Here is a 24685-nt window from a genome sequence, read left to right as displayed (position 1 = left end):
AACGTTCTCAAATTAATCGAATTCTTTATTAGTTTGTAGACTACATTTTAGGCCCCTTTTTAAACAACACGTCCCATCTCACTATAGCTTGCTACCACCACATCGGGACAACTTAATTATCATCTGTTGCTGAGAAATGTCACCATAAACTAGTCAACTTTTTCAGGCTCTAAATTCAAAGTTTTATTTATTTATTTCAGTTGTTCTAATGGCTTAATCAACTGGCCTTTCTATTCGGCCTGTGCTTAGAACTCTACTCGCGTGATCACAGTATGTAGAGCAGCCTGAATGCGTGGTATTCTTGTTTTTACATGTTTTAAACCTTTGTAATGTTAGACCTCGCTTGAAGGGTGGAATTATACTGACGTTCGTGCAAAACCAGAACCTTGGTAAACACTGGAAATAGAACAAAAATGAGGAGAAATGTATGGGATAGGTATGTAATGTATGTATGGCTTGATTTGAAGGACATCGTTTTAGCGCTCACCAGTTTGCGCCACTGTAGAGTAAGGTCCTGTCACTTGCTAGTAGCGAAGACAGTGGCACCAACTGGTGAGTGCTAAAGTGGTAGGAGGACTATCGCATTTGCACTCATCAAGATGGCGCCAATCAAGGTGCCAACTGTTAAGTATAAAAACGATAGCCCTCATGGGAGTAGGAAACTATTTGCAGTTGGTATTTTTGCGACTGTAAAATGTCATTTAATTTCATGGAACTTATAAACCTGCCTGTTAATAAATCTTTAGAAGATGGTAGACACATAATTTGGGAGTGCTCAATTTCCTTTTCATAGCAATTAGATAGCTTTATTGTGATGCTTAAAACATGATTGCTATCTCTAAGTTCTGAAAAAGACAACGACATACCTACATTACTTAGTTTACATTATTATTCACTAAAGCTGGGTTGCACCATCTTACTTTAAATATAACAAACGTCAAAAGTCTGTCAAACTCCATACAAATAATATCCTCCTTTTTTAATTCGGTTAAAAATACCGGTTAACGTTATAGTTATTGAAAATGGTGCCCAAAACAGAAGTCTATCTTCGCGTATCAACAACAGCTGGAGATAAAAATGTTAAATTGTAACCAAAACAGTCTTTATTACACTTTCATTGAACTAGGGCTTATTAAATGTTCTGCTACCATAGACTCCCGCGCCGCGCCGACACCTGTTTCCGGCGTGGCACTTCCGCCGGAGTGCCGCCGGTTTTATAGCTTTTTTAATGTTCAAACAACTTGTACGCACGTAGTTTACAACGAAAATGTATTTTGATATTTACGGGATTTTTATTAATTAGTTAAACGATTTAAAAGCACTTTAATTAGAAAAAAAACTTTCAAAAATCTTCACAATATCTTTCTTTGGAAGTAAGCAGGTAATACCTAGTTTATGCATCAAGTTTTTATGTAATTATTTCAGTTTTAGTGTTGTAACCTATCTGTATATTTTACACCCTGTATAGGTACTTTGTATCTTGTATCAGTTAGCTACAGTAAATCTAACATCCGTAAAAAATCAAAGTTTTGAAGTAGGTATGGCGCCTAATATTGAATTTAATAATTGAAAATAAGATCTTGATCTAACCAAACGGTTTCGTCCGACTATCTCGAGTCAGACTTCACGACAAGCGCCGAGATGTTTACAAACAATAAACAATCGCAATGACCTACATTACGAATTGAATCTCTATCCACCTTTGTACTGATAAAAATCCGACAGCCTTGTAGCGCCATCTAGTGTCGAGTGGAACGATTTTGAGAAGCTAGCTGCTTTGAGCACGCTAAAGCATGAGAAAAGCATGCTTTTATTGTAATGTACTTTTTCTACCGCACGCTAGATGGTGTTAAAAATAAGTTTGCAAATATTTATTTTTATTGGGTTTTTTCTTTCTTACATTTTTACGTTACGGTATTAATAAAATGGCTGTTTAATCTGTTATGTAGCAGTTGACCCGCTGACCTACTTCTGTAAGGATCTTACAGATAAATCTAACATTTATTATATTTTTATTATCCTTCTGAAACAACAATGGGTTGTTTTGCTGCGTTTTATGATTTTGACCTATTTAATTTAATTTAATAACTTAATTTAATAACTTCCACAAAGGGTACCTACTATGTAGACATAAAATTTTATTAGCATGCGACGCGATCACTATTATTAATAAAATTTTAAATGGAAAATACCTACCTACTATTTCTCATTTTTGTAGTAAACTCAAACCGCATCATTCCGAGATTCTGTTGTTAACGGCAACTGTGGCTAAACATTTAAGTTAACTATAGATGATTAAGGCTTAGTTTGCACCATCTTACTTGAACAATAAAAAACGTCAAAAGTCACCTATACAAAAGACACCGGATAGGGTATTAAAGTAAGGTGGAGCAACTCAGCCCATGTTGGCTATTTCCTTGTTCGAATAGAATTTGGGGAGAAGATAACTTACCTTGTCAGGCATGTGGAAAGACGAAAAAAAATCCAAATAACAAGGTTTCATTAACTAAAAATAAATAAATCTGAAGTTTTTTATGTATCCTTACCCGATTAGGATACAAAATAAAACAAACAATACTGTTCCGTATATGAAGATATTATATTTTCAAAGAACATGTATTTTTATATTTTCAGCATAATTTCGGTCAATACAACGTGTGAAACAATACGACCCACTGTTTAATTATACCATTATATTTATGTAACAAGTAACTAATATCATTTACTTTAATACCATAATAATTATTGTGACTTGATCGACAATTTACTACACACTTGAGTCGATACGAAAAAAGGTCGCTCGAAGCTGCAGTGTCAAGTCAAAACTCTTAGGTTTAAAAAAAAGTACAAGGTAAGGTTTAAAAGTTTGAAATTTTAAAAATAGAACGTATTCGAAGCTCGAACGCTTTCGACCGAACACTGCAGCGCGTTTTCCCGCCTAACATACAATACACACTACATACAGCGACTGTGTATAAAAAGCCATAATTTTGCCAACACTCTATATTATTATCTGTGATATAAAGTAACAAGTTTACATGTAAACATTATGAGAACAAGTCCGTTGGACAAATAAATGGAGGACGGCCATAGAAACAACTTCACTGGACCGATCCTCTCTCTAGAAATGACAGATCAATGGTATTATTATTCGATGTTGTTCTTTCAAGCGACAATCCAATTTATGAACGCGTTTCATTAAAAAACAATTGCTTAAAACAGCAATAAGCTTTCACATTGGTAATAGTGGCTTAATAATTAAGAATTACTTAACTAGATGTACAAATTATTTTATCGGATAGTAACGAGAAAGAGAGTTAAAATATTTTTATCATTTCACAAATTGGATTTCGTTTACCGGTCGACTATTTTTATTATCACAAAATACAATACTGTTGTATAGATATTTGTAAAAAAGCTCACAATAATCGTAAATTACATGTGGGTAGTTATAAAATAGCTGCCGTCAACGGAAGAGGATAAGACATTTCCCGCCAATTTGCTCATTCCTTCACGATCAGTCGAAGAGAGCGGACGTCTCTCCATCAAGCGAACAAGGCATTGATAACGGAAAAATATTTTATTTAATTTACTTAGATTGTAAGGCAGTGCTTCTTTTGACATTGTACAAGCGTTTTTTCACAAATATAGTTTGAACACCGACAACACTTTCCTAAGGAAACTTTAACAAGAAGAAGCCTATTCGTAAATAGAATGTAATGATATGCCGATGTCAGCTTGGAATGCCCATTTTAAACTTTGTGCATGATATGTAAAGTTTTTAAATTAATTTCAACAAAGATTCGGCTAGCAAAGAAGAAACATTAGGCAAAGTATCAACTATTCCATACAAACACAACGTACTCCTTGAATTATCTAGCTATTGTAGTGTAAATAAACTCCCTAAAATTAATTTAAGATCAAACATTTCTAAATTATCATAATGCCTATGGTCGATTTTCTATTAGAGACTATACAAAGGTAATAGAACAGATTCAACTACTATAAATTTTTGCATCGAAGGTAAGTAAATTCTATGACAAGATTTATCGATGAAATAATTGTATTTATAAATAATGCTGTTTATAATAAAATTTCAATAATATATTTCACTAATAGATAAAAATAGACACCGAATGCGGATTTAACTAGAGTACAGGATAGATTAAATTATTGCTCTAATAAGTATACATTTTTGTTAACAAGTGCAAATAGATAAATAATTTTTGGTTCCGTTTTCAATTAGTATAATGTAAAAAAATATTCATTTAGCTTCACATCGTTTCGATTGAAGTATAAATAAAACAAAAATGTAAAAATAAAAACAAGATTTATTTACAATAACAAAATGAACCATTCTTTGGTCTTATGGCACGATTAGTGAGAAAATGGCGCCGTTTCACGAAGTTGCAAGCTTGGACGACGATGTTAGTACACAACGCTTTTGTTAACGCGTTTTTATTAATTCTTGAGATTATTACATCTGTCAATCACTTCCGGTTGCGATTCAAAATGGCTACCACGACAAAATGGCGCGTAACGGTTTCCGGCGCGAGTGAAAAGCGTTGTTTTGGGTATTTTTAGGTTATTTTTTGGATCGTTTGTTCGGTCTATGTAGGTGATAAGCGGTAATGGAAGGTAAGGTAGCGGTGAAGGGTGAGTGTGCGTGAGAAGCCACATACACGGTTTGGACTTAGCTGTGAGGCCTCATAGAACCGTCGCTGGGATGTCCGTCTCCTGAAAACATTTTGCCACAATTATTGATTTATAGAAAGGACTGAATTTAAGTTTGCAGGAATAAAAGGAGTACTGACAAACTAGGTAACTTTATTAAATGTGATATAACATCTAGAAAACTGAATTTCGAATGAAAGTATTGATAAGAATGGAAGTTTGTAATAAAGCTTTAATAATCTTGACTTTTTGGCACATCCAAGGTATTACTAAAGATTCTCATGAGAATTTTTCAAGATCTGGTTACTAAGATCTGTAAAAGTCCCAAAGTCCCCAGAACTGGGGTTGATCATGAACTTCAGCTAATGTAGGCAGTTGATTCGTCTCACTGAAAAACAATGTAACATTTAAAATAATGATAATGAACTTTCAATACCACCTAAAGCCTTTTGGAAGGGGTCACACACTCATTCACCATTTTATTGTCGAGCCACATTGAGCTTGGTCTGGGGTTTCAGTTTCTCACATTATTTACAAAATAGCCATCAATTAATACGGACATGTGCTCTCGTTCCCATCACTACTTTTTTATACCTAATGATTTAACCACACCAACGCGTGCAGATCGCCATCGCCGGCGCGATCATAGGCCAACGACAGGTCGCGAGAACAATGACAAAAAATACTATTCCCACCTCTCGTTCCCACCACTGCAACTCCTGTGTAGCCAGGATCTACAGCTTGACCGCCAATAAAAACCCAACCAGTGAAGGTCAAGTTTGTCCCGGGGGAAAGTTAAACTGTCATTGGACCCGCAACTAATTAATCAGAAGAACATAGGAGGAGTTCGAAATTAAGGTTCGACTTCCCTCCATTGCAAAGAAAAAGATTGCACCACGGACAATAAATTAAATTAAGGGGGCCTATCTTATGAGCAATTAGCAACTACCTGCCAATAATATTTTTCACAAAATCGCTTAAAAGCACGGAAATTTTTCCTTGTCGCGACAAGATCGGTGTAATAAATTGCGGAAACAGATGTATGTTGTATTGAATTAAGCATTAGGTATATCACGTTCATGTTTCCAAAGATCACACTCCCACAAGATATGATGGGCAGACTGCTCATGCGAGAACAATGACAGTCCGCGCTACCCATGACAGTCCGCGCGACCCATGACAGTCCGCGCGACCCATGACAGTCCGCGCGACCCATGTCATTGGCCTATGATCGCACCGATAGCGATGTGCACGCGTTGGTGTGGTTGAAACTTAAGATCCACAGTTTATTTGCTAACGCAAAGCTAATTTTCCTTTCCAAATGGGAAACTAAAGCATTGGCTAACTCTATATTATTACACATGATTTAGTGGATATTCTGCTGTTAAGAAGCATCACGTAGCTGAGTTTAGCTTATAATATTTAAGTAGGTATATCTTTTAATGTTTGATTGATAAAAATTACACATTATGGTCTGACACTTGACGCTCTACAATCAAATGAACAAAAAAAATATTCTCTGGGGTTTATTAGCACACACAAATTCACGTTAAGTTAAAATCCTGCATAATTTAGTCCAAACACATTCACACACATTCATTTAATTTTGTTTAAAACTTATAGTTTCAGTTTGAATAGTGACTGTCATTGTGGGAAAATGATGTCATTTTGTATGTCAATAATCCTGAACTGCAATGGAACCCTGATAGCTTCTGATTTTATGAAATAGTTTCAAAGTAACGTTGTTTTATATCACACACGCTACACACACACACGTAATTGACACTACCAATCAATTGACATGAACTTTTGATGCGTTGTCTAGATAACGACGACGTTTATTAGACTTTTTAGAAGCGCCTTTACATTTCCCAGTATAGGGCCACTTGCCGACCAACTCAGTGTCAAAGCAATTATAATTTTACCTACACTTCATTGAGGATCAGTAAATGCACTATTTTTATCTCTAGAATTGGATTGCATTTTAAGAAAAATGTGGCTGAATGATTTTTTTAATGCAACTATCCAACTAAAAGAAAGCCAATGTATAAATAACTCATAGTTGTTTGAGCAGAAAATCTAATGTTTCCTCTGAAATCTGTAATTCTCGAAATTAACACTATAGTCTGGTCTGCGAGCACGTAGAATTTTATCCAATGACCCCAAGCTACTCATCCTTATCGCTCGCTTGTAATGGGGATGTTGCCTGGGTCAAAAAGCAAGAGTTTTAATTAGTCCGTCAGTTAACTTATCAAAAAATACTCTACACGTATTTTTCACTTTTTCAAACTAATGAAAATTTAAAGAGATAAAGCGCCCCAAAGTTCATAAGAAGAGGCCCGTGACGTCAACGCTTGCTTAAAAATGCCGCACGTTGTGACGTCGTGCGCAACTTCAACGCACCATAACTATGTAATTATTTGTTAGATTGACAAATAAAAATATATGTGTCCAATATTTTTTGATATTAAACATTACGGACTAAAAAAATTTTTTTAGGCAACTAGCCTATTATGTTGCTGTCGCGCTCGCACACTCACTTTGGGCGCCCGTCGCACAGTCGCGACAGCAGTATAATTATGCGCGAGCGACAAGGGTGGGTAGCTTGGGGTCATTGGACAAAATTCTACGTGCTCACAGACCGGGCTAGATAATTTGTATCTGAACTGAATTATCGGTTAATGCAACTCAACTAACAAAGCCAGTCCAAAAATCCAAATTCCAAACCCATTCTCAATATTCGCAGTACAATACCCAGACTATTACATTGTGGTCGGCCAGCAGCCCGTCGGCCAGCGTCAGGTTGATCGGCAGCAGGCTCCGCGGCGGCGTGGGCTCCTGGTACACCTCGCGCTCCAGTTCCACTATCCTCTCATTCTGTAACCATAAATAAAAATAGAATAGAAAGAAAATACATTTATTTGGCACACTAAAACACCTGAGTGATTAAAATATTTAGTATACTCGTAATATAGTTGCATGACAAATTGACAATAATAGGTGGGCTAAACTATGCCAACAGGCTCAGCATTTATCATGACTTGCTCGTAAGGGCCATCTCACGCCTGTAGCACACCTCCGCCGCGAAACCATGACAGCGAAACTATTTCAATATAGGTACATATTTGAAATCACATCACCACATTAGCAACGTGGCCAAGTAAACGCAGAGATGTACCTATATTGAAATTATTTCGCTGTTATAGTTTCGCCGCGGAGGTGTGCCACGGGCGTCAAGAAGCTGGTTTTCCGCGGACACCCTTGATTGATGTGCTATAAGAAGGCCAGTGTGGTGTTTAAGAAATCATCTTTGGTTGTTCCACGGGCATTGTTATGCCATCTAATGAAAACACTAGTATGAAGACGATGATTTCCAATGCAATCTTTCATCCGATAATTCTTAACTCCTTCAAGTTTAATTTTCGCAACACCAAGAGTCATATTTAAGTCCTAGGTAGGCGTGGAACGGTATAGCAGACAGACAAACAGGAACTTTTGCATTAGACAGTGGATTGAATGAATAGAAATCAGTAGTTTCGTTTCTGTACATTAATGTACTACAAGAACTGCAAGCACTATTACTTTACTATACTAGTCAGAAAGGCAACTTTACTTTACCTCAATCTTAAGCCTATTGAGCAGTCTGTCCCGCTCGTTCTTGAGCGCGTCGCATCTCGCCGTCTCGCTCTCGTCGAGCACGCCCTTGATCTCCAGCTCCGCGATGTGGTTGTCCTTCTCCGTGATCAGTTCTTCTAGAATGTTCTGACTGGAAAATTATGTCAATAGTTTGACTTTATATGAGATTGGTTATGGACCTCTACTACCGTCACTTGTGGGTAGTTAAATACCCTTAAGGGTAAGACATCTCCAATCATTGGAAATACGTACAGGTGATTATTTTGTCTTCAAGCTAGAGATTTGATACAGACTTTTAACACAAAATAATTTACGTGAGATCAAATTGTTGGAGAAACCAAGAAGCTACTTTAAATGCGACTATCCAATAGCGGACCAGACACTATCTGTTTAGTCTACAACTGACAGTGTAGTGGTTGAAATGAAGGTAATACTGATGTTATACAAAGTGTATGTGGGATACTCTTAGGAATAAAACATCTACTCACACAAGGCGTGCTAAAGTGCGCAGCACGCCGTCCCTCTTGGCCCTGGAGTCGTGCACCGACGCCTCCAGCCGCTGCAAGCGCTGCAGCAGCGGCGCGCACGTCTCGCAGCTCATCGCTGAAGCGTTCTGCAGCGATCGGATCCGCTGCTCCATCTTTTTCATCTACAATATTTAAATCATTATTACCATCAGTAGTCCAGTAGAATTAGCTTTTAAATCGGAAATAATTCCTACAAAAGATTTTATTGTTTTAATGGCTTCATTGGTTGCCCATTAAGACTCTCCTGAGTTTTCGACTTCGACGGAGTTGTGCTTAAGTGGTGGGGGCCCCCGAAAGAGGCATTTTTTCGGTTTTCCAGTTATACCGCGTAAAGGACTTACCCTATCAAAAAGTGGTCTTCATGACGGTTGAAGGGCACTTAATCCTGCATTGAATAAGACCAAATTCATATGTTTTGGACAAACCGTTCTCGCGCTAAAGTTCGGCAAAGTAGAAAATATACGTATAATTAATGACCCTCTCCACGTCCAATGGTTTGTTACCCACAATCTTCCAATTCTTGAAAAGGGCCACCTCAACCAGTGTAACCCTATCAAGGCTTACGAGCTTGATGCGCCTATCCTTGTTCGTCCCAGCCGTTCCTTAACTGCGGTTGCTGCACCTCTTCCTGGCACTCACCTGAACGACTCTGTGTTACCGTGGAGAGGGTCATTAATTATACGTATATTTTCTACTTTGCCGAGCTTTAGCGCGAGAACGGTTTGTCCAAAACATATGAATTTGGTCTTATTCAATGCAGGATTAAGTGCCCTTTAACCGTCATGAAGACCACTTTTCGATAGGGTAAGTCCTTTACGTGGTATAACCGGAAAACCGAAAAAACGCCCCTTTCGGGGGCCCCCACTACTTAAGCACAACTCCGTCGAAGTCGAAAACTTAGGAGAGTCTTAATGGGCAACCAATGAAGCCATTAAAGCAAAAAAATCTTTTGTAGGAATTATTTCCGATTTAATCAATTTTTGTGTTTAATTCTACTGGCCTACAGATGATTGCCACTGCAGGAGTACTTAGTCTCCAATTTATCAGAGACAAATGGAGAATTTGTTCTACACTCCACGCTGACTAGAAGGGCATAAATTAAAGTTACAAATATAAAACAAAAACTGAGAATATACCTCTGTTAAATTACTCATTCGCAAGGATACATCATAGCTTTAATAAACTTTCAAAAAATTTGTAAAGTAATATTTTTAACTTATTCGACAGCTATCTTTATTAAAGTCAATAAAGTACATAATTACCTTTTGCAGAGTTTCAATACGCCTTTGTTCTTCTTCATAGAAAACTTTTTCTCTCTCGGCTGCAATCATAAACGATTCCTTCAAAGCGTCTTCCAACTCCAATATTCTTTTGTCTTTGTAATCAGCTATGGTCACCCCCGCTTTCTTGTTAATGATCTGCTCCAGTTCATTTATCCTTTCGTCTTTACTTCTTACCACAGCTAGAAGCTGCTCAAACTCTGCAATGTTATTATTTTCTCTCAATGCCTCTTCTAATATGGACACACATCTCTGTTGCTCAATTATCTTAGAATTCTTCACAGCTATTTCTTTCGACATTTCACTGATCTTTCTGGTCAGCTTCTGAACATTTGGCATCTGGTTTCTGTCCTGCATGCCGTCGATATCGTTCTGGCTTTTGCTGAATTTGCATTTGTCCAGCCTCTCTGCTACCTTACCACTCTTCTGCAGCTCAAAAAAGCTTTTACTTCTCTGTATATTACTCGGCTCCTGACCTTTCGAGATCTTCAGTAGCTCGGATAATATCAGCGACGATTCATTCAGCTCTATTTCTAGATCTATCACCCTCATCTTATTTTCCTCCAATCTAGATTTCAAATGATCCTTCTCTCTCAACGTCTGCGTCAGATCATTGATAGCCATAATCTCACTTTGCCTTGCTCTGCTCAAATCCTACCGGGGTTAACGGAGTTCAAAAACAAAATAAAAATTAATACAAATAAAACTCTTTTATACTTCAACAACAAAATTCAACAATATAAACTCAAAAATAACTCGAGATAGGTCAACATAGATTCAATTTTTATTATAGTTATTCGATATCTCGCATAACAAGATTGAAAGCTGGGTAACATCGACTATTTAGTGGACAACTTACTTCATCTAAATACATGTTTACTTAACAGTTTTACATTATTATTTTTTATATCAATACTTAAAAAATTTTTCCCGCTGAACACGATTACTTAATGTTTCATTAAACATCACTTAGAAATTATCGCTAAACTAATATTACTTGTGTGCTGAATACATGATCCAATTGAAAGTAACGTCTGTATATGGCCGTTGGAATCAACATTATGAATGTTATTATTATCTGAACACTTCGTCAATAAATACCGATAACATTACTTAATACGAGATTGCGATTTAGCTTATAATTGATAATTTTAATGTGGAACTGGGAGTTGCCGCTTACGGAATTTTAGTCATCGACGGTGAAAGAAAAGTAATAGAAACTAAAAGAGCAAATAAATTAACGACAGTCTTGGTGCGAAGAACTAACTTAGAAAAAGCTTTTGAGGAAGCCAGCGGGTCCGGCCTGCGTGAAACAAAGATGATGGGTTAGTCACACGTTAGTTGGTTATGGCTGAAACATGAGATGGTATTAGTAGCGTAATTGATAAAGTAACGGCCAGTTGCAGCAAGTCACTTATAACAGTACATACAGCTATAGATAATAATGTTACTGTTGAAAGACATTAATGTTTTGCAACTGCCCGTTTGAGAGTTACTTAATAAGATTTTAAAGTTAGTCAAAGATATTAGTTTCATTAGATTGGCTAAATGTTTGTAATAACTTATTGATTTAAGATTATTGATGCCATGATTAAAATGATTTGGATTTACCTCTTCTCTTTGTGCTTGTGCTTGTTGCTGACTTTTCAGTTTGGCTTGAAGGTTCCTCACAGATCTGGATAAAATAAACACATTATGAGTCATACAAGTAACATCTTACATAATGAGTTATGTCATTTCATGTTCATTTCTTCGGGTCAAAACTAAAAGTCTGTCAGTAAAATGATGATGTAGAAAATCTTGCAAGTTAAGAAGTTTTGACTCAATTCTGCTTTGTGACAAAACGATAACATTACACTTTTGGAGTTATTTATTGAGTCATCTATGTGTGCTGAACATCGGGAGAAATGAAGACAGATTGTAAAATGATCTACAAAGGACTTTCATCAAGGACACAATCTTCCAATAAAGAAAACGATTATAACAAAAAACATTATAAAGGATTAATAGAAGTAAATGAATTGAAACTTACTGTTGCAGGTCCATTATCTGCTTCTCCTTCTGCGCCTGTTCTTCCTGTGACATCTGCACTAACTGCAGCAGCCGCTCGGTCTCTGTGGTGAGGCGCTTGGCCTCCTCCTTCGTCTGGTCCAGCTGTTGTTTGAGGGTCTCTGCGTCCTTCTGTGAGTCTGTCAGCTTGCGGTTCAGGTCAGTTACCGCTGCTGTACTGCCGCCGGCCTAGAATGTTAGAAACGGAATACATTTTAGGCTCCAAATAGCAATTTTCGTAGCCATCGTTTTGCATGACACAAAATTTTCGATTTATTTATTTGGATTTAGAAAAAGAGTTTCAACAGATAGAGTTTTAAAAAAAATTAGAGGGATTACAGAAAGAACGTATGAACGTATTGTTTTTGTAATGATTGATTTGTTGTATTATGATTGTCAAACGAGTTGTGGTATGCTGTTTTTGTAGTGTATATCAACGTTCTAGGTAATTCAAAGTTTAATTAAATTATGATTCTTCATTGTATAACTAGACGATATCGTTATTGTTGTAATCACTCCAATAAAGCTTTTAAGATTTTATTGTTCTGCATGATACAAATAACATTTACAAGTATTACCTTCCTCAAAGAGGCTTCCATTTGGTCCATTTGCTCTTTTCTCTTCTTTAACTGTCGATCTAATTCCGTTAGCGACTTTTCCTTCTCTTCTATCTCTTTCCTTCTGTTCTCAACCGTTCTTCTTTGATCTTCAAACTGTTTTCTCGCGTCTTCTAATTTTTTGAATTCTTCTTGCAGCTGTCTTCTAGCTTGGGCTGTATCTTCCCCAGCTTTGGCGTTCTGAGCGCCAGCCGCTTGTAATTTCTTGTTCGCTTCGTGCAGATCGAGCTGTGATCGAAAACAGACCGTAAGAACAAAGTAAGAAGAAGCAAATTATCATAAACAAAGAGCGAAAAGTTTGACAACATATTCACAAAACGTAAGCCCTTTCAAAGCTATCTCAAAATGTATTGAGGCTCAATCAAGAAGCGAATTTTGTACACATAACTTTGCAAAATATAAAACCTTAACGCAGCTAGATATTCAATGACAAAAGTGATTCGTTTTAAAACATTTAATTCTTATGACGATGATAAATGTTGCAAATATACACAATACAGTAGCGAAATGCAGCTGAAAAAGACAAGTAAAAATAATTATTATCAAGTTTGATACATGAAGCTGCCAGTTTTGCACCCTACATTTAAGACTTGCCCGAGCGCAGATATTTGCATTCCGTTTTTTTTTTCATAAATGCGTCGTTATATTATTCATTTTACTTTTTAGAAAACCTGATTATTAATTATCACAATAAATGTTGTATGGCGTGATCTAACCGCTATTCTATTTGCTTTATTTGTCAGTGATAACGATACGATAGATCATGCCATGCAAACATATTAATATAATAATATAATGACAATGCATCGCTTGAAGCACTTGAAGATTTCGTTGAACTTAACATTGTTTCAATCTAAAAAGAGCATTACAAAAACGATCTGTGTGAACACAACATTTACAATAGTAAAGTACGTGCAAAGTTCAATAAGAAATGCTCTGTTTCGAATAAAACTGAGAAACATAAAGAATTTGCCGATTTAATTACCTTATGGGTGCTATTATCCTAAGACATTTCCTTCGTGCTTATTCATTTCGTGCGCTCGGGTCAGGCCTTTGTGCGTTGCGTTGAAATCATGATGCGAATACACGCATAGATCTTATTTTTTTGTTATCAATGCAAAACAAACTTTATGTGCTACATCGTGACTTTAATTTGGCGTACGTGCAGTCGCATCATCAGGTGCAATGCTTAAAGAATACAACATTCATGAGTTCGACGTCAAACACTTTGATGGAACTAAATATGAGGGGTTGGAGGATGCCCTTCGGGCTGTGGGAGGCATGCTACTAATACTCGACATGACCGGCGAATGACCAACAGAAACCAAATGTATGAACATCGAAATCAAAACATCTACGTTACACCGGTGCAATGATTAAGCGGACAACGCGAATGTTGTCGGTTCAATCGAGTTTCAGTCTTTTGACAATAACAATGAAGTTGTTTGTTGATAGTGACAGTCAAAACTTGATTTCGTAGGAAGTTTTAGTTCCGCAAAATTTAATTTCCAACGCCGTTTGCTAATTGGTGCAAGCAGACATAAAGCTACTCTTTGAAAAAAGACAGCCATAACGGATATTTTACAAGTAGGTAGAACCTAAATATTAGCAGTCTTTGTATCATAAACACTTGTGTCAGCTGGTGCTTTAACACTTACAAATATTATTATTAACGCTGCATCTAAGTACCGTAAAGTGAAATCTGCATCACTGTCTGAAAATCACTCACTAACATTTCACATTATAATTTTTTTTATTCACTCGTACTTAGGGACCACAGTACAAAGGACAATGACCAAAAATGTATGGAGTGTGGTCCAAATGTCCACCACTAACGAGACCTATAGTAAAATAGTCTACTAAATACTGATTTATTATAACCAAACCGCAATCAAAAATATGCTGTCAGTAAAAAGTTATGACTGAATGAAAAGTCATGTTTTTTACCTTTTCATCCGAAAAATGTTCTTGATATCATTCTATCCATCGCACATTTTGGATTAATCTATGCATTTATGTCATGTCGTTTAGTGTGCCGTGTTAGATTCTTGCTAAAAGAAAAAAAAATAAGCTCAGAAGAAAGACAACAATATTGGAATTATGGTCGGGTGGTCGCTGCTCCGCCCCTATCGGTTGTAGGGTGATGTTATATAACCTTAAACCATCCTTGATAAATGGGCTATCCATAACAAAAATATTTTTTCAAATCGGACCAGTAGTTCCTGAGATTAGTGCGTAAACTACTACAATTTTTCATACGGTCATAACTTTTTACTGACAGCTTATTTTTTTTTCGTCCCATACTGAAAGTTAATCTCTATTTAATGAACTATAAGCCAATATAGGTCTCATTAGTGGTGGACATTTGGACCACTTTTGGTCATTGTCCTTTAGTCAAAAGTTTCATAGTATTTTGTCAAAAGCTAGATTATGTTAATTAAGTATAAGAAGGAATTGAGATTATGTATTAAGTAATCTTTGACCGTGAAGTGAATTTTATGAAAATCAAAGTTTTGCCACCAATTTCAAAATATCCAAATAGCATTTTAAAATAAAAAACAAAACTCGATTCAACCCCGCATTGCCGTCCCGCCAGCCGCTCTCGGCCGGGCTATCCTCCAACTGACCTGGCTCTTTTCCAACTCCTGCACAAGCATCTCCAGCTGCGCCTGGCACCGCTCGCGCTCCGTGGCCAGCGAGCGCGCCTCGCCTTGAGCCGCTTCCAGCTGCTTCTGAACCTCGCGCACGTCCGACGGCCCGCGCGCTTGAAGCTGCTGCAACTGCTGCTGTTGCGCATGGAACTGCTTCTCTAAACTCTGCAAGCGCTGCTGGCATTCCGACAGCGCTTTCTCTGCTGCGATCGCCTTCATCTTCTCCGCTTCGACCGCCGCTCGCCATTTATCGAGTTCCCCGACTTTTTGAGCCTCTTTCTCCGCCTTCTCGGCTCGCTGTCTGATCATGTCTCTCTCCTTCGCCGCCGCTTGGACTTGCTGCTGCAGTTTAACGATCTCTCTCTCCCGGTTTTCAAGGACTGCCTTTGCACCCCGCTCCGTGTCTTGTGCCATCTTTCTCTGCTCCTCCTTCAGACGACGAACCTCCTCACGCTGCTTCTGCAACTCCGCCTCCGAAGAGTTCAGTTCCCTCTGGAAATTCACAAGCATATCCTGTGACTTCTCTAATTGAGCTACGAGTTGATCGCGTTCGATAGTCAACTGTTTTGTGTCCGCTTCCAATTTCACGATTTGCTTTTCTATTGCGTCCGCCTGTTTATCTCGCTGTTCTAATATGGACGCCATTTTTTCTCTGTCTCGCACTGATTGGGCAAGTTCTTGCTGAAGTTTCACTAGAGTCTCCTGTGTTCGGTGGTCCAATGTTCTCTGTTGTTGTTCCACATTGCGTCTCGTGTTCTGTATTTCTGCTCTCAGTGCATCTCTTTCTTGTTCGATCTGTCTCATTTCTAGGATAGTACGTTCAAGGCGCTCGTGCATTCTTCCTAACTCGTTCGTCATTCTGTCGTACTCTACTCGAGTAGTTTCGTTTGTTTCCTGATACTTAGCTAGATGCATCTGAGACTTTTCAAGTTCCTTTGCCAGTCGACCTGCTTCCATTTCTGTAGAATCTCTCGCTTGAATTGCTTTTTCGAGTTTGTCACGAAGACGTTCGATTTCTAGTCGATCCTCAGTTCGCGCCTTGTCTCCGGCCACCGCTTGCAACTTCATCCTTTCGATCTGTTGCAACTCGCCCTTAAGTCTTTCATTGTCTTTATCCAGCTGTTCTGACCGTAACTTAAGCTTCTCACACCTATCTCTGAACTTTTCACACTCAATATGAGCGCGTTCAAGATCAGTCCGCTGCTTCTCTAACGCCCCACTCAGTTTCGTCACTTCGCTCTTCGACAACTCCAGTTGTATATTCAGTTCGTGGAGTTTCGTCTCTGCTTGTTCCTTCTCGGCTTGCATGCGCTGGACTTCGGCCTGCGACGCCTCGAAGCGTTCGCGGAATTTGTCGAGTTCCGCCTGCATTCGGTTCAGTTCGTTAGTCCACTTGTCCTGTTCAAATTGGTATTTACCTCGGAGGCCCTCGACGCGTTCCAACTCAGAGCGCAGCCGCACAACCTCCTCGTCGGCCTTCCTCGCTCGCTCCAGTTCAAGCGTGGTCTTCTCTAGCCGCGTGCGAAGGCGCTCCACCTCCAGTTTAGTCCTCTCATGCTCTTCCTTCGTATCGTGGTACTTTCCGTAGCGCGCCGCGTACCTCTCCGCCTCTTCTCTCGCCCCGCTTGCATCTTGCTTCACCTTATCCAATTCCGCTTGCACTCTTCTCATCTCAGCCGACACTTTGTCATGTTTATCGTACATCTTTTCAAGCTCGATCTGAACTCTGGCCATTTCTTCTTGAGTCTTCTCGTTCGACGCCTGCGCTTTACCACACTGTGTCATAGCTCGGTCATACTCAAATTGCAACCGTTCGTTATCCGCAACCAACTTCTCCTTCTCGGCTTGGAGCCTTCTCAACTCGATCTGACTCTTCTCATACCGTTCGCGAACCATTTCGATATCAACATGCAGTCTGTCCATGTCTTCCTTAGCCTTTTCTTCCTGTTCTTTGGTCCTGCCCAGTTGCAACGATGCCCTGTCGTACATTTCCTGTAATCTAGCCAGTTCGTCTTGTAACTTTCTCTGATCTTCCCTCGATTTCGTGGATAAGTGTACTTGTTTTTCCAGTTCGAGTTCGATGCGGTCTTTGTCGGCTTCCAGAATGTCTATCTTGTTTTGCAGTCGGTAGATTTCGTTCTGAGACCTGCAACAAGGAATCGAGACTTAATAGTTAAGAAATTACAGTTGTTTTTCGATCTACGGACAATAACATCGCCACCAACACAAGACGACATCCAGAACACAAAGTACCTATCATACTTTTCGAGCATTTTTTCGTATTCTTTGTGCGCGGTCTCTTTCTCCTCGATGGTCTTCTGAGTGGAGTACAGGGCCTTGTCGAGTTTCTCCTTTAATATTTCTAGCTCCGTCAAAGCATCATCTCGCTCCATCTGAAACATAAAAAATAGTATATTGCAACCTTTAATAATACTTTGGTATTATTACAATCATACATCATTTGGGACCTTTTAGACACTTTATACATAGACGAATAAAACTGTTACAAAAAATCTGTTAATCCAAAAATAGCACGCAGATGTAGGAGTTATACAAGTTTATGTGGAGTGGATAGGTCAGTAAAGTTTCAATAAATAGTTATCTATTGACCAAAAAGTATGGAACAGCAGATTTTTCTCGCTGTCAGTATAGTAAAAGTTGTTCATAATTTGTGAAGTAACCCTTGTAGGCTTCAGTAAAAAGTAACCCTAATTAAAGCACTCACAGTAAGTTTCTGGTGCTGCTGGTGCGCCTTCTCCCATCTCTCCCTCAGCACGTCCAGCTCAGTGGCCGCGCTGTCTCGGTCCCTGGCTGCCCGGTTTGCGGCAGCAGCGGCCGCTTCGGCTCTCTCGCGGCAGCTGGCAGCTTCGGCAAGAGCGGCGTCCCTTTCTTTTTGGATGCGAGCTACGAGGGCCTGGAAGAGAGGAGGAAAGAGTTTAGTGATTTGGGTAAGAGAGGATTGCTATGGGATGGTTTTGAAGACATTATGTTAAATAGTTCTAGGGTTTTTGATGGTATAGATAAAAACGTGGCTTACACTACAACTCCTGTATAATTAGGATCTACAACTCCACGATCTCCAATGAAACCTAATAAAAGGGTAGGTATAGACTATAGTGGGAGATGTTTATTCGTGTTGCTAAAATTACTTAATAATGCAGAGTTTAAAACTGAATATGTCTATCTATCCAAATTATAATCCAAAACAAAATATATAACTTCTTATGTTTACCCAGAAATTCACAAATACACACGAACGTTCACTTGAAATCTGGTAAAGTCATAACCGAAGAACCGTCATAATGGTCAAGAAGAAGGGCTAAAGTACCTATTCCAAGAAGTTTGGCAAGTTTGCCCTATACTAGTATGTAGTTCTAACTAAGTAACAACTTTGGTAACAATAAAATCATCCTATATCTGTCTGTAGGAACTCGCAGAAACTCTTAAGTTAATAGACACGATATTCGATTATTTTCCAGTAAACAATCAAAGGATTTTGTGGTGCAGAATCAATGGGCCGAATATTGGTAATACTTTTAGTGCTAACTTTCAGAATTGTATGAAAAACTAGCGGCCGCCCGCGACTTCGTACGCGTGGATCCCGTTTTACTCCCTTAGGGGTGGAGTTTTGTAAAATCCTTTCTTAGCGGATGCCTACGTCATTACAACTACACCCAGATGCGTCCAGTGGTTTGGGCCGTGCGTTGATAGATCACTATGTCAGTCAGTCAGTCACCTTTGAGTTATAAAATAAATATTTAGATTTAGTTACTAAGATTTAAGAAATGCGGAGGACCGTTTTCTTAAAAAAACTGTTTTGTAGGTAGTTATCTAAGCTAATAAATCAAGTAAGTGTCTAAATCCCGTATTAACTTATCTACACTGGGACCGCAAAGAAAAAGGGTTGGATAGAAAATCTTAAAAAGTATCTACCTGACCTAGAAGCATAAGGGTGTGACGTTTTTTAAGGAGGGTTTTCTGGAAAGTCTAATAATATGATTTTTCAAAGATTGATATCTCGGGGAGTTTTTTATGCTACCGAAGTCATTCTTTCACCATTATTTCCATCATATTGGATGTCCATCATAGTAATAATTTTATTCTTCCTAGGAACATAAAAATGTAGATAGGTTAGCCTCTACTGCCTGCCTAAAGAACACACAATTCATCCTTTGTCCCCGTTCTAGTACACGATTTGACAGCTCAAGTTTACCTTGATATCTTCTGCCTTTAGTCCTTGAGAATAAGGGTGAAAATTCTACGTTTACTATAAAAGAAACTATTGGCACTGTTCCATATAACTTCGTGTCGGAATCAATTGTTTATGGTCGGGGTTGCTGAGACCATAGATAAATGCTTGGTACTTCATACATAAGTTATTTTATCTATAGTAAGTTAGCACCAAAGCATAGAGTTGAGGGTTCAGAATTATATCATAGGGTGATTTAGGCATGAATATAGAGAAAACAAATTAAAAGAATTCGAATGAGGACGAACCTTCATAAATAATAGATTTTGAATTTTATGACGATCTAAAAAAAGTTAAAAATTAAATTACTTTTGTCGTTTTTTTATGTATTTTTTTGTGCTGGAAAATGAGTAGATTGATACAATTAATTTGTGTGAGTTGCAAATCTTATGATTCAAAATTAATTTTAAGGCAAAAAACGACCTTTTCGTTATCTCTATGTAATATAACACCAAGGTAAGAAAGTAGTTACCAGGGTCTATTCATAAAAAACCTCAACTTATCAGTATATTATACGAAATCTTATTAGTTTCCAACTCGGTCAATGGATCCCGACATATCAGCGCGAACAAGCAAAGTATTATAGGAAAAGTTCGTGCAATGGAAACATTACTAAAATAACTCGGAATAACTCGGCGTTTATGGAATATGGAAAGTTCCAGACAGTGGTAGGATTTTGTACTATTTTCTTAACATGATATGAAAGTACAACATACTATGTAGTTTTGATTTCATTTCCTCCATTTATATTACGAGCCCGCAGAATCGCTAAAATCAAGTGGCAGTGGGCGGGGCAGCGTCTTTCCGTTCTATACATGGCCAGAACGCACCCATAGGAAACTGCTCGTGTATATTTCGGAGTGCCTGTTTGTAAATCTGTGACTCCAAACTATACACGAATTTTGCGTACTGATCGTGTATAGTTTGGAGGAGCTTAGTAAAAAAAGTCATCTCCAAACTATACTCGATTAGTTTCACACCCTTGCGTTCTGGCTATGTATAGAATGGAAAGACGCGGCGGGGCACATAGCTCGAAGAGCTGATGGCCGCTGGGGCAGGAAAGTTCTTGAGTGGCAACCACGAGCTGGAAGACGTAGCGTGGGCAGGCCTCCCACTAGGTGGACCGACGATCTGGTAAAGGTCGCGGGAAGTACCTGGATGCAAGCGGCGCAGGACCGGTCTTTGTGGAAATCCTTGGGGGAGGCCTTTGTCCAGCAGTGGACGTCTTTCGGCTGAAACGAACGAACGAACGATATTACGAGCATTTATTGACGGGCACAGAGCCCTTTTTGGTGAGCTCGTATTTCTGTTTTAGTTTAGTTTATTCATCATTTCAGCCTATGACTATGACAGTTCACTGCTGAAAACACCCAAGGAAAGACACGAAGCACGTTCGTTTCAGCCAAATGACGTCCACTGCTGGACAAAGGCCTCCCCCAAGGATTTCCACAAAGACTGGTCCTGCGCTGCCCGCATCCAGGTACTTCCCGGGACCTTCACCAGATTGTCGCTTTTTCATCAAGCTGCTGCGAAATACACCTACTTTCTAGTTTATAAATGTTTCTTCTCCTCTATCTTTGGCATCGTAGAACAGAGTTAATTTTTTCTAACAAATCCTTCGTTCTTTTCCTCATGGATCGGCTCTACAAAAAAGTCTTCACTAAAAGGTTTTACTCTGATTTGTTTATCCAGCCTTTGTCCTTTTTCCATTTCTATTTCCACACTATCCAATCACAGCAGGGTCATGTATTAAATTATAAATGAGTTGGTACCAATTTGTTTCTAACCGAATGACAGCCACTGGCATAAGTTATTCACTGCCTGGCTAGTCTAATAATACTGAATTGCAATACAGGACCGTATTTTGAGTGCCGAAAAGACCGGTTAAAATAATGGAAACTTGCTGAAGAGAAATACCGGTTAAATTACGAGTAATGGAATATTGCTGAAGAGAATTATAATGAGAAATGTTTAGGGTGTTTCACCCTGTATATTTTAAAGTTGCCCTTTAATAAAAATGAACGTCACAATATAGCAATAAACGTTAAATTGAGGGCTACACCGATAAAAATAAATTACTTTCTTCCCCTTAAAAACTATGACTCTATAAGGTGATTAATTATTTATGAGATTTCGATGTTTGTCCCATTTAAAAAGGCACAATAAAACAACCGCTTTACATCGAAGAGATTTTTCTCATATTTTTAAGTTACCTACTTGTTCACTAAGTAATCATAATTATCATCATCAGTTTTACTTATGGCAGCCCACTGCCTGATCAGTCGCTTATTTCATACAGCGTACAACCACTATCACCTGACTCTATAAAACCATCGGTCCATCGAGCAGTGGGGCGTATCCTACACCCACTAATACATTCACTCATTAATAATTCCCTGTTGCAAAGAGAGGGTAGTTAAATAATTCAAGGCTTTATTTTTGGACTTAACAAAAACAGTTTCCAGTAACTGAGCGTTGGATGTGAGATGAATTTATAATTAGATAATTATGGAATGGGGCTACGTGGGTATATTAAGCTTAAGTTACTGTACATAACGTTATTGTTTTAACTCTGGTATTATTATAACATTTTGACGTCAAAATTGGGCTTTACTTTAAGCTTACAGACGGCAGCCAGATCTAGTAACAATGCAATATTATCATAGAGCTGACGATGGAGTTGGAAGAAAAACTGTATTTTTACCTTGTAATATTTTTTTCCTTTATAATTTTCCATTTTAAAAACAACAGAAACATCGGTAAACCTATCGATTTTTTGCGTTGTAAGCCTGTACCTATGGTATTTTTGCAGTTTCGGCGTTCTTCTTAGCTCTTGTCATAAGTTTGGGTCGGAGCGCTAAGATTAGTTAGTATAGTTCTTTACGTTTTGAGTGCCAAATCTTGATTAAAACTGGAGTAAAGACATTTATTTTCTTTTCCTATAAAATCGCCACTCGAAACAGATTGAACTCGCATTTTTACTGTATCTTGAGTGCACACTGGAGTGTTGATCGAAGCAACGACCAACGTATTTATATTCGCTGTAAACCCAGTCTAGACGCGCCGTCGCCGGCTGCCCTACTTGGCATGACGCCTTGTTAAGACATCGCGTTTTATGCTCTTTGTCCTGTGTAACACTGGGTTTGAGAGATCGCTTCCTATCGATAAAACTGCCTAAATTTTGCTGTTTTTATTTTGTATTTTAGTTTTAGTTTTGTGTGGTGTGCAACAGATAGTTAATAGTAAGAGAGCTTTACTACTTCCAAACTTCAAAACGAAATTCGGATCTACAAAAAAATAAGGGGACTATTCCACCTCTCGTTCCCACCGCTGCAACTCCTGTGTAGCCAGGATCTACAGCTTGACCGCCAGTAAAAACCCAACCAGTGAAGGTCAAGTTAGAAAACACAAGAGAAATCGGATGACGGAAATCGGATCTAAAAATAGTTCCACGGCTAGTACTCCGGAGTATTTTCGCGGATTGAAATTAGACGTAGAGACACCGCTCTTACTGTTTAGTTGCTTTCTTTCGATTTTGAGCACTACTACTTTCTTGTCATCTCTATGAAGTCAATATTTATCATCATCAGCCTAAATCAGTCTACTGACATAGACCTCTCCTTAAATGCGTCATCTACCCTTATCTTCACTGACATAAACCTCCCCTTAAACACATCATCGATCTTTGTGTCTTCTATCGCATCCAGTTTCTTCCAGCGACTATTCCCAAGTTCCCACTCCAATTTCCCAAATTGGCTATAACTAGGAAACCGTTAAGGATACATCTTCTTTAAATATTAACAGTCCGCTCCGCTCCAATTTTATTTACGGCAGCAACAGAACTTTATTTATATCCTGGTTCAGTTTCCTATTCGATTGAAACTCAGAATACGGAACAAACCAGAAACCGTCAACGGGCGTAAATGTGTATTCATATAAAGTACTCCAAATCGCACTAGTTTGACTTTAGAGCAATCAGTCAATGGCCGGCGCGCGCATTGTTTACATATCCGTCAGATTGACACTTTATAATTAAATTATGCCGTCTTGTGCCGTTCCAACATGTAAGAATGCTACTGGAATTACGAAGAAAGTGCATGGGATCATGTTTTATCCGTAAGTAGCACATTTCCAATTCATTTTAATTAAATAATAATTTTCAAAAAAAATCACGGTCGTATTTTGTAAGTGTTGCCACAGGTCAACGGAATATTTTACCCTACTTTTTTATATTGAATTACATTTGTCTACTTATAAAAAATTCACGCGTTAATTTTGTTAGCGTTACCACAGAATAATGGAATATTTTCCCCATCCTTTTTGTTTTAATTAGTTTTTAGTGTAATTTCATCCATGACATGACAACCTGATTAATTAAATTATAAGTGCCACTTGTGGTCTAAACTGAATAAATATTTTTGATTTTGATTTGATTTCAATATATTGAATTAATTTATAATATTACTCCCTAATAATGAGGAGATAATAAATTACTATCGTGAATTTCATACTTTCCCATTTATTCAAAAGTAAGGCATTGGTATCAACAGATCAGCAGCAGCAATATTTGTATATTTAATAATAATTTTAAGTAATTAATTATTGCTTACATACTTACTCTGATTTTCTTTCAGGATACACAGCCAGAGTTGCCTCGCAATCAAATTTAAGTATTGGTGATGTTTTTGATTTGGATTCTGTTTTTGACTCCAAGAAAAGTTAAACTAAAAGCACTACTGCGCCGTAAACAAATGTTTTGTTGTCGATATGTTTACATAATAAAGAACCTTAAGTTTCTTTTTTGTTTTACTTGGCATTCTAAAATGTATATTCGACTTTTGTAATTGACTTTTAAATAACATATTATACCTACATATAGTATATTACACTATTTAATAGAAATAAATAATCATCTACACTTAGTTACTTCGGAGTAAAAATTAAATTCATAGGTAGGTAGGTACTATCTATGCCTATGGCCAGTCATGTCGTCTCGTTCTAT

General features: G+C 38.0%; 1 protein-coding gene across 11 annotated transcripts in view; it reads right to left on the bottom strand.

Moving 5' to 3' along the window:
- Positions 1 to 2575: 2575 nt before the first annotated feature.
- LOC114357039 (ELKS/RAB6-interacting/CAST family member bruchpilot) overlaps positions 2576 to 24685 on the bottom strand; it is a 42388-nt gene continuing 20278 nt past the window's right edge. For 6 of the 11 annotated variants that reach the window (XM_028310454.1, XM_028310459.1, XM_028310456.1 and 3 more), the window contains 11 exons: positions 18160 to 18348; positions 17688 to 17827; positions 15411 to 17580; positions 12745 to 13011; positions 12150 to 12355; positions 11729 to 11792; positions 10100 to 10771; positions 8799 to 8959; positions 8293 to 8440; positions 7429 to 7551; positions 2576 to 4737 (listed from right to left, as the gene is read on the bottom strand). In XM_028310454.1, the coding sequence (XP_028166255.1) occupies positions 4708 to 4737; positions 7429 to 7551; positions 8293 to 8440; positions 8799 to 8959; positions 10100 to 10771; positions 11729 to 11792; positions 12150 to 12355; positions 12745 to 13011; positions 15411 to 17580; positions 17688 to 17827; positions 18160 to 18348 (4170 nt within the window). In that variant the 3' untranslated portion in view covers positions 2576 to 4707. Of the gene's footprint in view, positions 4738 to 7428; positions 7552 to 8292; positions 8441 to 8798; positions 8960 to 10099; positions 10772 to 10915; positions 11421 to 11728; positions 11793 to 12149; positions 12356 to 12744; positions 13012 to 15410; positions 17581 to 17687; positions 17828 to 18159; positions 18349 to 24685 lie in introns of those variants that run through there. The other 5 variants (XM_028310461.1, XM_028310462.1, XM_028310464.1 and 2 more) reach the window with 2 other exon arrangements.

Source organism: Ostrinia furnacalis, unplaced genomic scaffold (assembly GCF_004193835.3).
Source record: "Ostrinia furnacalis isolate ACB-3 unplaced genomic scaffold, ASM419383v2 OfSCF3022, whole genome shotgun sequence".
Taxonomy (NCBI): Eukaryota; Metazoa; Arthropoda; class Insecta; order Lepidoptera; family Crambidae; genus Ostrinia; species Ostrinia furnacalis.
The sequence above is the reverse complement of the archived record's forward strand: the minus strand, read 5'-3'. Positions and strand labels throughout refer to the sequence as shown.